Source organism: Schistocerca piceifrons, chromosome X (assembly GCF_021461385.2).
Source record: "Schistocerca piceifrons isolate TAMUIC-IGC-003096 chromosome X, iqSchPice1.1, whole genome shotgun sequence".
NCBI lineage: Eukaryota > Metazoa > Arthropoda > Insecta > Orthoptera > Acrididae > Schistocerca > Schistocerca piceifrons.
Window position 1 is genome coordinate 138,500,324 of NC_060149.1, and position 12,722 is coordinate 138,513,045.

The window sequence follows — 12,722 nt, forward strand, 5'->3', positions numbered from 1 at the left end:
AATTTTGTCTGCCACCATGTATCCTACTATAGTAACTCAACTTTGACACCTTACTGTACACTACAGCATCAGCAGAAACAACCACAGATTGTTGCCCACCCTATCTGCCAGATCATTTATATGCGAGAGGAAGTCGAAAAGTAAAATGACTCTTCAGAAAAGGAATATTTACTCTCATGATAGAAAACTGAAACATACATTTTTTTTCTACATAACCTCCCTGCATTTCAACATGCTTTGCCCAATGTTTCACAAGTTTTTTGATTCCATAGGAAAAAAGTTTTTTGGTTGCACCTGTAACCAATTTTGCACCACATCAGTTACTTCTGCATTGGTTGCAAATCTTCTTCCCCTGAACACATCCTTCAATGGTCTAAACATATGTAAATCGCTTGGAGCCAGGTCTGGACTGTAAGGCGGGTGTTCGAGCTGTTTGAATACCAACTCCTTTATTGTTTCGGCCGTCCATTTGGCAGAATGTAGCCGAATGTTGTCTTTCTGCAGGATAACACCTTTTCTCACTTTTTCCCAACATTTGGATCTAATAGCAGGTTTCAGTTTAGTTTGCAATACATCACAATAATTCTTATTGCTCATAGGTTCACTTGTTGATATAAAATGAATGGCTACCACATCTTCCAGTCCCAGAATAGTGTTAGCATAATCTTACCAGCTGATGGTTGACATATAAATTTCTTAATTTCTGGTGATGATGGGTATTTCCAAATGAAGCTCATGGGCTTACTTTCCAGTTTGTGATGATGCACCCATGTTTCACCTACAGTAACAATTTGCTGTAAAAATCCATCTCCCTCACGATGATAACGGGCCAAATGTTTACAAGAGATGTCCATCCCTTGTGCCTTATGGTGCACTGATAATTCTTTCAGTATCCGCCTTGCATACTCTTTCCAAAAATCTTCTGGTGCACTGACAATTATTTCAGTACCCTCCTTGCATACTCTTTCTGGAAATTTATCCTGTGGTGTAAGATGGAATATGCTGAACCATGACTGACTTGTAAAGTATTGGCAATTTCATCCATTGTGATTTGTCTGTTTTCCAGCACCAAACCCTCAATGACTTCCAAACTGTTCTCAGTTGTTGACATCAATGGCCTGTCCAATCTTTCATCATCAAATAGAGAAGTTCTTCCCTGTTTGAAGCACTCTATCCATTTGTTGATCTTGCTTGATGATACGAGAGCTGTCACCATACTACACTTACATTTGATGAATAATTTCTGCAGGTTTAACACCTTCCACAAGCAAAAAGTTAGTTACTGCACTCATTTCCTTCTTCGTACATATTGACAGTGGAGCTGCCATGTTTTACAGTTTGTTACAATATGACGACTAATGCGGGAACAAGAGTGACACATTGCATAGAATTGTTGCAGACGAAAGTACTTCAGCCTTCAGTACTAGCTGTGTTACCTAGCCCTAAGGCAGGAAATTGCAAAAGTCCATATAAAGTAAATAATAACAGTCCTATTAAACTCCTCCAGGGCACTCGTGTCGATACCCTTGTCCCTGATGATCCCTCGCCGTCGAGGGCAACATACTGGGTTCAATTACTTAAGGAGTCTTCAACTCACTTACCTGGGAGGTTATTCCATATGTTCATACCTTCGTTAACAGTCTGCAGTGGGTCACTGTGCCAGATGCTGTCGGGAAATGTATAAATATGGCATCTGCCTGTTGCCCTACATCCACAGTTCACAGTATATCATGCGAGAAAAGACCAAACTGAGTTTTGAATGAGTGATGCTTTCTAAAACCATGCTGATTCATGGACATGAGCTGCTCTGTCTCAAGAAAATTTGTTATATTTGAACTGGAAATATGTTCAAAGATTCTACAGCAAAATGATGTTACGGATATTTGTCTGTAATTTTCCGGGACCACTCTTTTGCCTTTTTATATACAGGAATCACCTGAACTTTACACAGAAGTCACCTAAACTTTCTTCCAATCACTTGGGACTTTGCTCTGGGCGAGAGATTTATGATAAATGTGAGTTAGGTGAAGAGCCAATACTATCCAGACATGGTGACTTATTTGCTTATTAATATGTCATCCAAAAGGGTTCCTGCACGATGGTCAGATGGTGGTATGTTTGTATGATTCTTCTGCATGAACAGTTTCTTAAATGCAGAATTTAAAACTTCTGTTCTTGTTTTACTATCTTGAACTGCCACAACAGACTGGTCAGCGAGTTGCTGAATGGAAGACTTAGATCCACTTAGTGATTTTACATAGGGCCAGAATTTTCTCGGGCTCTCTGCCATATCTTTTGCTAAGGTGTGATGGTAAATGGTAATGAGCGGTTGGCGTCATTGTCTGGGAGGCCCCTTACAGGGCAGGTCCGGCCACTTTGGTGCAGGTCTTATTACATTCAATGCCACATTGGGCGACCTGCGTGCTGGATGGGGATGAAATGATGATGAAGACAACACAACACCCAGTCCCTGAGTGGAGAAAATCTCCAACCCAGCCGGGAATCGAACCCGGGCCTGTAGGACTGCAGTCCGTCATGCTGACCACTCAGCTACCAGGTCAGACGGTATGATGGTGGTAGTTGTTGTGTGCTTTCTGCATATATTATCTTTTCACAGATGCACAAATCTCTACTAATCTTTGCCTGTTGTCATTTATTCATTCTTTTTTGAATCGAGATGGCAGCAGCCTCTCTTTCCGCAGAATACCCCAAATTTCGTTGTTAAACCATGGTAGATCTTTCCCATCCTGGATCCACTTAATAAACACGTAGTTCTCCAGTCCAAAATTTACAATTTGTTTCAGCTTTTCCCATAATTCCTCTACATCCATCTAACTGGAACTAAGTGATGTCAGTTCAGTGTCTAAGTGAGATACTAACAACTGCTTTCTGATCTATCTGGCAGAAACAATTTCCTAGCTCCTTGACTAATTTATTAACTTTTGTAACCTTAGTTGCTATAATGACATCATGATCACTAACCCTCGTCTCTATACTGACACTATTGATAAGGTCTGGCCTGTTTGTAGCTACAAGATCTAAGTTGTTTGCATTGCATGTGGGCTGCTGAACTAACTGCTCATGATAGTATCCAGAAAATGTGTTCAAAAGTACTTCACACAACTTTATGTCTGTACCCCTTGCAGTGAACCTGTAGACATCCCTGTCTATACTCAGTAGGTAAAAGTCACCTCCAACTACATTTGTGTCCAAGTTTAAAGCAACAAATGGAAATTTTGCAAGGTTGCATTTAATTTGCCATGAAACAGTATAAACAGGTGATAGTAAAGTAGAAAAAATGTAAAGAATACAGAGTGTAAACAACTCAACCTGCATAATGGTAGACACAAATGTTCTTTGTTTCCTTCCAACTTAATGGATTTGCACACAACTGATTAATGTGCTCAGTATAGGGTGTGAGCACTTCTGGCAGCAATGTAGGCCTGACAACAATGGGGCATGCTGTGTATGTTGTCATCAATCTCATGTTGAAGCAGTAATGCCAATTCTTCCTCCAGAGCTGCTCACAAGTATTGGGGAATGGTTAGTGGATACTGACATGATGCAGCCTGTCTCCGTAGTGCATCCCAGACATACTCTGTGGGGTTCAAATCAGAAGAGCGATCAGGCTACGCCATATGTGCAGTGTCTTCTGTTTCCAAGAAAACATCAACCACACGTACTCTGTGAGTTCGAGCATTATTGTTCATCAATACAAAGTCTGGGCCCACAGCATCTCACAACAACAACTGCATACTATGTCACAAGATCTCATCACGATACCTGACAGCAGTGAAATCTTGTCAATTCACCCGTACAATTTTGTGAAGAGCTGTCTGAGTAGTCAACATAATTCCTGCCCATACCATTAGGGACCTTCCTCAATATCGGTCTCTTTCCTTAAAGTTTGGGGTCAAAAATCGTGTTCCATGTTCCCTCCAGATGTGAACCCATCAAGAATCACTCTCCAGACCAAATCAGGACTCATCTGTGAGAAGAATATTGGCCCACTGCTCAACTGCACAGGTGGATTGTTGACCACTCCACCCTAAATGTTCCCTTCTGTGAAGACACGTGGTACACATACAGCAAGTCGCTGACAATAAAGGCCACTCTGCTAAAGCCTTCTGTACACAATTTGCCTCAATACAACAGGTCCAGTGGCTGCAGAGAGATCAGATGGCAGTTGCCGTGCGCTACTAAGGTGGTACTGTTGTGTCCTTACAGCCAAATAACGGCCCTCTCTGTCAGATGTCACACATGGTCAGCCCTGCCCTGGTCTTTGGGATACAGTTTCGTTATCAACAGAATGATTCACATTAAGCCATTGGCCCACAACTGTTTGCAACTGTCGTGTTTCCATTCTTCCTATGGTTCCTTACCGCAGAGAGACTGTTAGGTGTCTTCTCTGTGCCATACTACACTACCTGCAACTGTGTACAAAGCGATTGCGGATGTGGGACTAGCCAACAAATACTACCCCATCCAATAGGTGCCCTGACATCATTGTTGGTGTGGTTGTCTGTTGACCGGAATGCCATCTTCCGTGCAGAACATGATTGAATGGACATCAGTTGACTCTTGGTATGATCATAGCCGACAAATTCTACCCCGTCCGATGGGTGCCCTGACATCATTGTTGGTGTGGTTGTCTGTTGACCAGAATGCCATCTTCCACGCAGAACATGATTGTATGGACATCAGTTGACTCTTGGTATAATCATATCATAACTTAGACACAGGAGGGGAAATAGTGGTTTGTTGCTTTAATTTTGGACACTGATGTAGTATTGCATGATCTCAGTATTTATGCATTACTGAGTGTAGTCTTTCTTTGAATGACTGTAGAACTGTTACAACGGAGATAGGTGGCTGGTAAAAACACCCAACAATTAAGTTGGCTTAACCTAGAACCATCATACATGACTAGGTAACTTCAGTGACACTCATCTTCGACCTCAGTAAAGTGAATATTTTTGTTAACTGCAATGAACACTCCCCTTCCTATGGCATCTTATCTGTATTTCTGATATATGTTCCATGACTTGCTAAATATCTTGCTCCCGAGAATAATTAGAGTGGGAGAACTTTACTGGAGGGCAGTAAATTTGGGAACCGTGTTACAAATAATTCATCAATTTGTTGATACAATTTTGACAGTCGAGGTGTCCTTACTGTGAATGCGTTCCGACTTCCCTTTCTATGCATCAACTAGTGAGTGTTCATCAGAGTACATCAAATTACCGTTAGCTTAGAAACCTCTCATGTGTACCTGAGTAGGTGCGTCCTTCATGTAGTGAACCACTGACCTAACAATGGGAATCCTACAAATCCCCACCCAATAACGTAAGTATAGAAGGCTGCAGCCAAGACCATTACAGAACCAACGAAGTCTTTGGTTAGTCTCTCCACTTGGCTCCAAATAAAAGGACCCAGTTCATCTCTTAGAACAGTGCTACAAATTGTAAGTCCTGCTTGCACCCTGCATGTGAGACCAGCAGCCTTCACCACCTCTACCAGGTGCCTGTTTGAACCGAGGATTGCCTCAGAACCCATGCGAAAAATGTGAGCCACAACTTGCAGATGACTGTATCCTGCACACTCAATAGCTGCAGGCAAAGTCACTTCCACATCTCAGCTGAGGCCCTCTGGCAGACGTACAGAGTGCACATTGGCTTTCTTTCCAGCCCTGAATGCTATTTTCCTAAGGGGCTCCATAATGCGCCTAACATTGTGGTAACTAGCAAACCACCTACACATCTGTGCTTGCTTGGATTCTGCTGAAGGAACCTGTGCACTTACAGGGTGAACAGGCAAGGTCTGAAAATGGCCAGCCTCCACATTGGCCCTCTGCCATGAACAATAAAAAGTCATTACCACTCACCATTCATCCTGCTGTGAGGGCAGATCCACTACATGAGGTACAGTAGGAGGTACCTTGGCAGCAGAACCTGTGGGTTAAAGTGACACTAAGGGTGTCCCATGCAACAGACGAGATTCTCCATAACTGCTACACCCTGAGGCAGTAGCTTGAAGGTGACTGACCATAACCAAAAGCCTGTTCGCTGTTTGTGAACTGTGGCCAGCTGTTCGTTTGTCTGAACGCAGCCTGCACAAAGCTTCACATGCTAGCAAGACTAACTGAAGAAGTAAACTATGTAAGCAGACAGAAACCTAGATATGCAACTTTCTACCCTCCTGATGTGTTACCAATGGACACTGATACCTTAATAAACTATGTAGCTGTGCCTGTTCAGAAAAAATGAAAACTGTGTTACAGCCTGCCTGAATTTACACTTACAAAACTTGAGATCAAAGCTCTTAAATAGAAAAACACCCACGAAATGTAAGAAATATACTTATAGGAAAACTCGGAAAAAGCTAAATACATAACTAGCTGCTCTGGAGATATGTATCAAATGACACCTCGGGCCTCCTATTCCGTCCCCTCCCCTCTCTCCCCTACCCTCTCCCATCCCATCCCTTCCTTTCCATGCCCTCCCCTCCCCTCCCCTGCTTTCCCCTTCTCCTTCCTGTCCCCTGGACTTACGCTCAATTTCGTAGTCTCCTGCTATTATCCACTTTTCGCTGTTTTTTGTCCCCCCCCCCCCCCTTTGATTTAGAATTCTTATGGCTTTATTTAATTGTTATGTAATAAGATTTTTACGTTTTAGTTTTTTATAGTCACAGTCATTTTGATATCATTATTGTTTTTCATAATGCAAGTTTTTTCTTATAATTCCATTATATATGTGGAGACTAAACCTTTTGTGCTGTTTTTTCTTAAATAGAATGTACATGTTAAGTAAACTTTGTCTTCCTGTAAGCAGCAAGCCTTGTGGAAATGCAGAGTCTGTTTTTTATTAAGATTCATGACATTACCATTGCTAAATCTGTTCTTACAGGTGTTTGTAATGTAATGCATTAATTCTTTGTGGCTTGTGGCCATTATGTCCTATGAGTATATGTGGATGCATTTTTTTATATTCAGCATGGAAAACTATAATTCGTGGTAGTTATATAGGTACAACCCTTTTTTCTTTAGTCGAATCAGTGAAAGAGGGGCTTCTCTTCTGCTTGTTTACATGTCAGAGTTTCTTTTCGTCTCTGTGTAGAAAGATAATTCAGCATTATTCTCTTGTGTTAACTACAAATATGTTTGGTGCATTGTATTTAGAGCAACATTCTTGCTATGAAGTTTTTGTCTGCTGTTTTTGTGACTGTTTTAGTTAGTTTTGGTCTCCTAACAAAATGTGAAAATAGTGTTTTAGGTTTTAGTCTCCTTCCTTGCCCCCCCCCCCCTTTTCCCTTTTTCACTCTTCATAATAGATGTGTACAGATGTGTACATTAAATTATGAAATTGTTGATCTTCCAGTAGGCAAAATATTTAATTGAGTAATGTTTGTCCTAGTTTAGTTTTTATACAATGTTAATTGTCAGCCCTATTCTTATACTTATATCTCTCTGATTTCTTTTCTTTCCTTTTTTTTTTTTTTTTAAAACAGATGTTCAGAGACTCGAAGGGTTGCAGTCTTCTGATTGGTTTGTGGCAGCCCACAACAAATTCCTCTACTGTGCCAGCCTCTTCATCTCAGAACAACACTTGCTCCCTACATCCTCAATTATTTGTTGGATATACTCCAATTTCTGTATTCCTCTACAGTTTTTACCCTCTGCAGCTTCCTCTAGTGCCATGGAGGTTAATCCCTGATGCCTGAACACATGTCCTGTTGTCTTGTCCCTTCTTTTTGTCAGTGTTTCCCATATGCTCATTTTTTTTTTGCTGATTCTGAGGAGAACCTCCTCATTCCTTATCTTATTAGTCCACCATGTTATCAACATTCTTCTGCAGCGCAACATGTCAAATGCTTCCTCTTTTGTCCCGGTTTTTTTATATTCGGCATGGAAAACTATAATTCGTGGTCGTTATATAGGTATACTTTCATATTGCTGTGCTTCAGATGTAAGTTCTCAGAAATTTCTTCCTCAAATTAAGGCCTAGACAGGAATGCCCTCTCTCTGCCTGTACTAGCCTGCTTGTTATCTCCTCCTTACTGTGTCCATCATGGACTATTGTGCTTTCAAGTTGGCAGAATTCCTTAACTTGGTCTACTTTGTGATCACCAATTTTGATGTTAAGTTTCCTGCTATTCTCATTTCTGCTACTTCTCATTCCTTTCAACTTTTTTCTGTTTACTCTCAGTCCATATATTGTATTTAAACGACTGTTCATTGCATTTAACAGACCTTGTAATTCTTCTTCACTTTCATTGAGAATGGCATTGCCATCAGTAAATCTTATCATTGATATCCTTTCACACTGAATTTTAATCCTGCTCTTGATCCTTCCTTTCAATGGTATAGATTGAACAGTATGGATGAAATACTGCATCCCTGTCTTACCCCCTTTTTAATCTGAGCACTTTGTTGTTGGTCTTCCAATCTTATTGTCCCCATTTGGTTCTTGTTCATATTGTGTATTAATTGTCATTCCCTACAGCTTATTACTATCTTTCTTATAATTTCAAATGTTTTGCACCATTTTCCATTGTCGAACCATTTTTTCCAGTTTGACAAATCCTATGAATGTATTGTAATTTTTCTTCAGTCTAGCTGCTATTACCAAACACAATGTCAGGACTGCCTCTCTGGTGCCTTTCTCTTTCTGGAAACCAAACTGATTGTCATCAAACAGTTCCCCAGTTTCATCAAACAGTTCCCCAGTTCTTCTGTATATTATTCTTGTCAGCAAATTGGATGAACGAGCTGCTAAGCTGATTGTGCGATAGCAATCGCACTTTCTCACTTATCTGCTCTTGCTATCTTCAAAACCTAATGGATGCTATTTGTCTGAAAGTATGGTTGCTTTGTCACCAGTCTCATAGGTTCTACACATCAATTTGAATAGTCGTTTGGCTGTCACTTCTCCCAATGATTTTAGAAATTATGATGGAATGTTATCTGTCTCCTCTTCCTTATTTTGTCTCATGTCTTCCAGAGCTGTTTTACATTCTGACAGTAATACTGGATCCCTTATGTCTTCCGTAGTGACCCCAGTTGCTTCTATAATGTCATCAGACAAGTCTTCATCCTCATGGAGGCCTTTAGTTTACTCTTTCTACCTGCTTGCTCTCTCTTCTGCGTTTAACAGTGGAATTCTCATTGCACTCTTAATGTTACCGCCCTTGCTTTTAATTTCACTAAAGGTTGTTTTGATTTTTTTATATTCTGAGTCATTCCTTTTGATGATTTTTCTGTCACATTTTTGCTGTAGTTGTTTCACCTTGGCTTTGCTACACTTCCTGTTTATTTCATTCTTGAGTGTCTTATATTGCTGAACTCCTTTCTTTCGCTGAAAATTTTTGTACTTACTTCTTTCGTCAGTCAGTTGAAATATTTCATCTGTTACCAAAAGTTTCTTCCCAGTTGCCTTCCTTGTACCTTGTCTTTCCAGCATTTGTGATTGCTGTAATTAGAGGTGTCCAATCATCTTCAACTCAAGTGCCTTCTGTGGCATTCCTTATCACACTATCCACATCTTTAGTGAACCTCATCATTCTTTAGTATTTTAAGTATCCCACTTTCTTGCACACTGATTCTTCCATGCAATTTCGTACATACATATAAGCAATTATGATGAGTGATGTTCTTTGCTAGTTTTATTACAATAACTATGTGGAGCTCCTGCCAGTAGTTCAGCATTTTTATAATATTTTAGTTTATGATTGAAATTTTGGACACTTGTACCATTATTGAAATGTTGGTTAATGAATATTTGTCACCTTGTAGGTCAGTCTTGCCAGACAGTCATCGACACTTGCTGGCCAGGTACTTGTCAGAATGGAGGAACATGTATTGAACAGCCGAATGGTTATACGTGCAGATGTCCAGAAGGATATAGTGGCTACAACTGTGAAGATTATGACATCTGCAAATTGAATGTTTGTTATAATGGTGGCACCTGCTATGCCAGGAACAAAAGAGAGTATCACTGTGCATGTACACCTGGTGCGTACTCATGCTGTAGCTACCTGAAAGTTTTTTGTATTGTTTTGTAAGTGGTTTTTTAGTGTAGGATTCGTTATACAGTAGTATAGTGTCTATAGCCATATGAGATGGCACTGGTCCTAGGGAAACTTAAAAGCAAAATATATATATATATATATATATATATATATATATATATATATATATATATATATCTCTCTCTCTCTCTCTCTCTCTCTCTCTCTCTCTCTCCCTCTCCCTCTCTCTCTCTCCCTCTCTCCCCATGCTTATTTATAAGGTGTTAACATATGCATATCATATCGTACTCTGGTGGTTGAGATATGATTCAAATCACAAAGTTTATTTTAACAGAATTTTTTGACATTCTCTTGTCATTTCTACATTATCCAATGACACTGCAGCTCATCAAAATTATAGGAAATAATGCCTGCCACCATGCCATCCTTTCAATTGCAATATGAGCTTGTACATCAGTGAACCTCAGCTATTATTGTTATGACAGTCGTAAACAAGTTTGATAGCATCTAATGACCTAAATGCTGCTGAGCCCACTCTGAGATGTTCCACTAGTAGTCCATCAGCATACAGACTAACATTTGCTTCCAAAGGAGTGGCCAAGTGGCAGGCATTGGTTCCCAAAACTCTGAGACACTCTAATATCATCAGATGACATTTCCTCAATTTATTCTTCAAGATGTACACTATAACTATTTGAAGTTTGTTGATATCTTTTTGTCACATTCTGTCTTTAAAAATATTCATTTAAGAATGTACATGGGTCAGTATCAACCAGATTGCCAACTCATTGTGCCAAATAAAACACAGAAAAATTGATTTGAAAGAATATTCACCTGCTGTATGCTATATTTTATATACAGAAATTATGAAAAAGAACATTTCCTGGAAAACACACAAACTTTCTGATATTAGACATATACAAACATGAAGATACATGTGAAATATGACTTTTTGTATGTCCTAAAACAACTGATATTTGCATTAAATGTCATCTTTTAACTTATTTTTAGTTTGATTATCTCTTTCATTTTATTGTGATGCACATCATGAATTCATTATTTACAATGATTATCAGCCTTTGGTTATTATCCTAACAATTTTCATTTTGTCTTCTCTGAAACCAATATTCTGATCTTTATATAACGTCATACAATGCCACACATTGATGCATGCATGATCACACAGTCAGCACTAATTATGACAGATCCTGACATGATATTTGTTTGCAACAGGAGTCGATGGACTCAGTATTCTGTCAACTATTCATGAATGACTTACATTGGACTTCATTTTCATTTAAATGTGCAGCAGTAATGCTGTTTGCATCTACCTATAATCAGTAAGCTGCACCTTTGTGCTGACGTGTTAACTGCACTCATTTCTTGGACTCTATTTGCGTATCAGTCCTTTCATTTAGGCAGTTCTGTGTAGATAGTTAATTACTTTAGATGAGACCAATCTACCCGAGCTGCTGGTGGCAGTTTAGGGATCATTGATGAGGATTTCTCCCCAGTACTTTCGACACAGACATCAGAGTGTAAGTGGATGCTCCGTACTGCTAGGTATGTGCTTGTATTTCAGTTGCTCATGAGTATATACAGGGTGATTATAATTAAAGTTAAACTTTCAAACCACTGTAGAAATAACACCATTGGTCTGAATGACATCAAACTGCAACGGAATATTATCGGAGAAGGGGGAAAACATATGGCAGAACAAAAATAAATAGTTACAATAGTAAGCATCATAATTTAATAGTGGTCAACTACGAATGCCAAATGAATCATACAACAATGCTCATTGTTTATGTTTGATGTTAAACAAACTGTACTACTCAGTGTGCATGGGTGTACAGGTGTGAGACTGTTAGTTACGCAAGCCCATCACGGCAAGGTCATATCACACCGGATGGGAAAAATCGGATTTTAAGTCTCTTGAGGCCAAAAACCGCATAAAAAGCATCACTCACATTGGTTTTTAACTGTCCTGAGGGAGGGGGGGGGGGGTGGGGCGGGGGGAGACTGCATAAAAAGTATCAGTCAAAATCACATCGGATTATTAATTTTCGTGTGACTGGCGAAAAACATGTTCAATATGAAGGGCTTATTTCAATAGTGGTACAAGTCGATTACCTCCATTTTTCTGTCTATAATGCTTCTGACATTAATGATCCAAACAAACAGAAAGAAAGGTTCATCTATAGCAAGGAGACATATGCTTGAATATTTCTGGTATCTCAACTGCAGATTTTTCAGCGCTCATTTAACTTTAGGACTCTGTATCTCAAAATGAATAAAAATTTTCCGTTGCATATATTCGACCGTTCTGTGTATTGACATATCGTGTCGTATGGAAGTGGGCTTTGTCTGTCCACAAAATCTGCCACAGCCAATCATTGTTCACTTCCCTGCGAGCAAGAAATTCTAAAGCAAAGGTCTCTCTTGCTGGCAGGTCAACAGGAAGCAACTCGTGCACATGGGTAATTTTGAATGGATTGCAAAGAAGGATGTTTTGTAGGATTTTATGCACTGTGCTCACGGATATGTCCAATGTATGGGCAATTCTCTGTGCACTACATGTTTGCACACCACCACTCGTCTCCTGCATTGCTGTGGCCACTGCTTCCACTTACGTTGAATCAATTCGTATCATTCCTCTACCTGCACACAAAAAGAACTGTCTTTTCGAATTTCTG

General features: G+C 39.7%; 1 protein-coding gene across 1 annotated transcript in view; it reads left to right on the forward strand.

Annotated features, from left to right (window-relative positions):
• LOC124721361 (protein crumbs) overlaps positions 1 to 12,722 on the forward strand; it is a 357,509-nt gene that overhangs the window by 173,454 nt on the left and 171,333 nt on the right. The window contains exon 11 of the mRNA XM_047246295.1: positions 9,791 to 10,009. Within this exon, the coding sequence (XP_047102251.1) occupies positions 9,791 to 10,009 (219 nt within the window). The remainder of the gene's footprint in view (positions 1 to 9,790; positions 10,010 to 12,722) is intronic.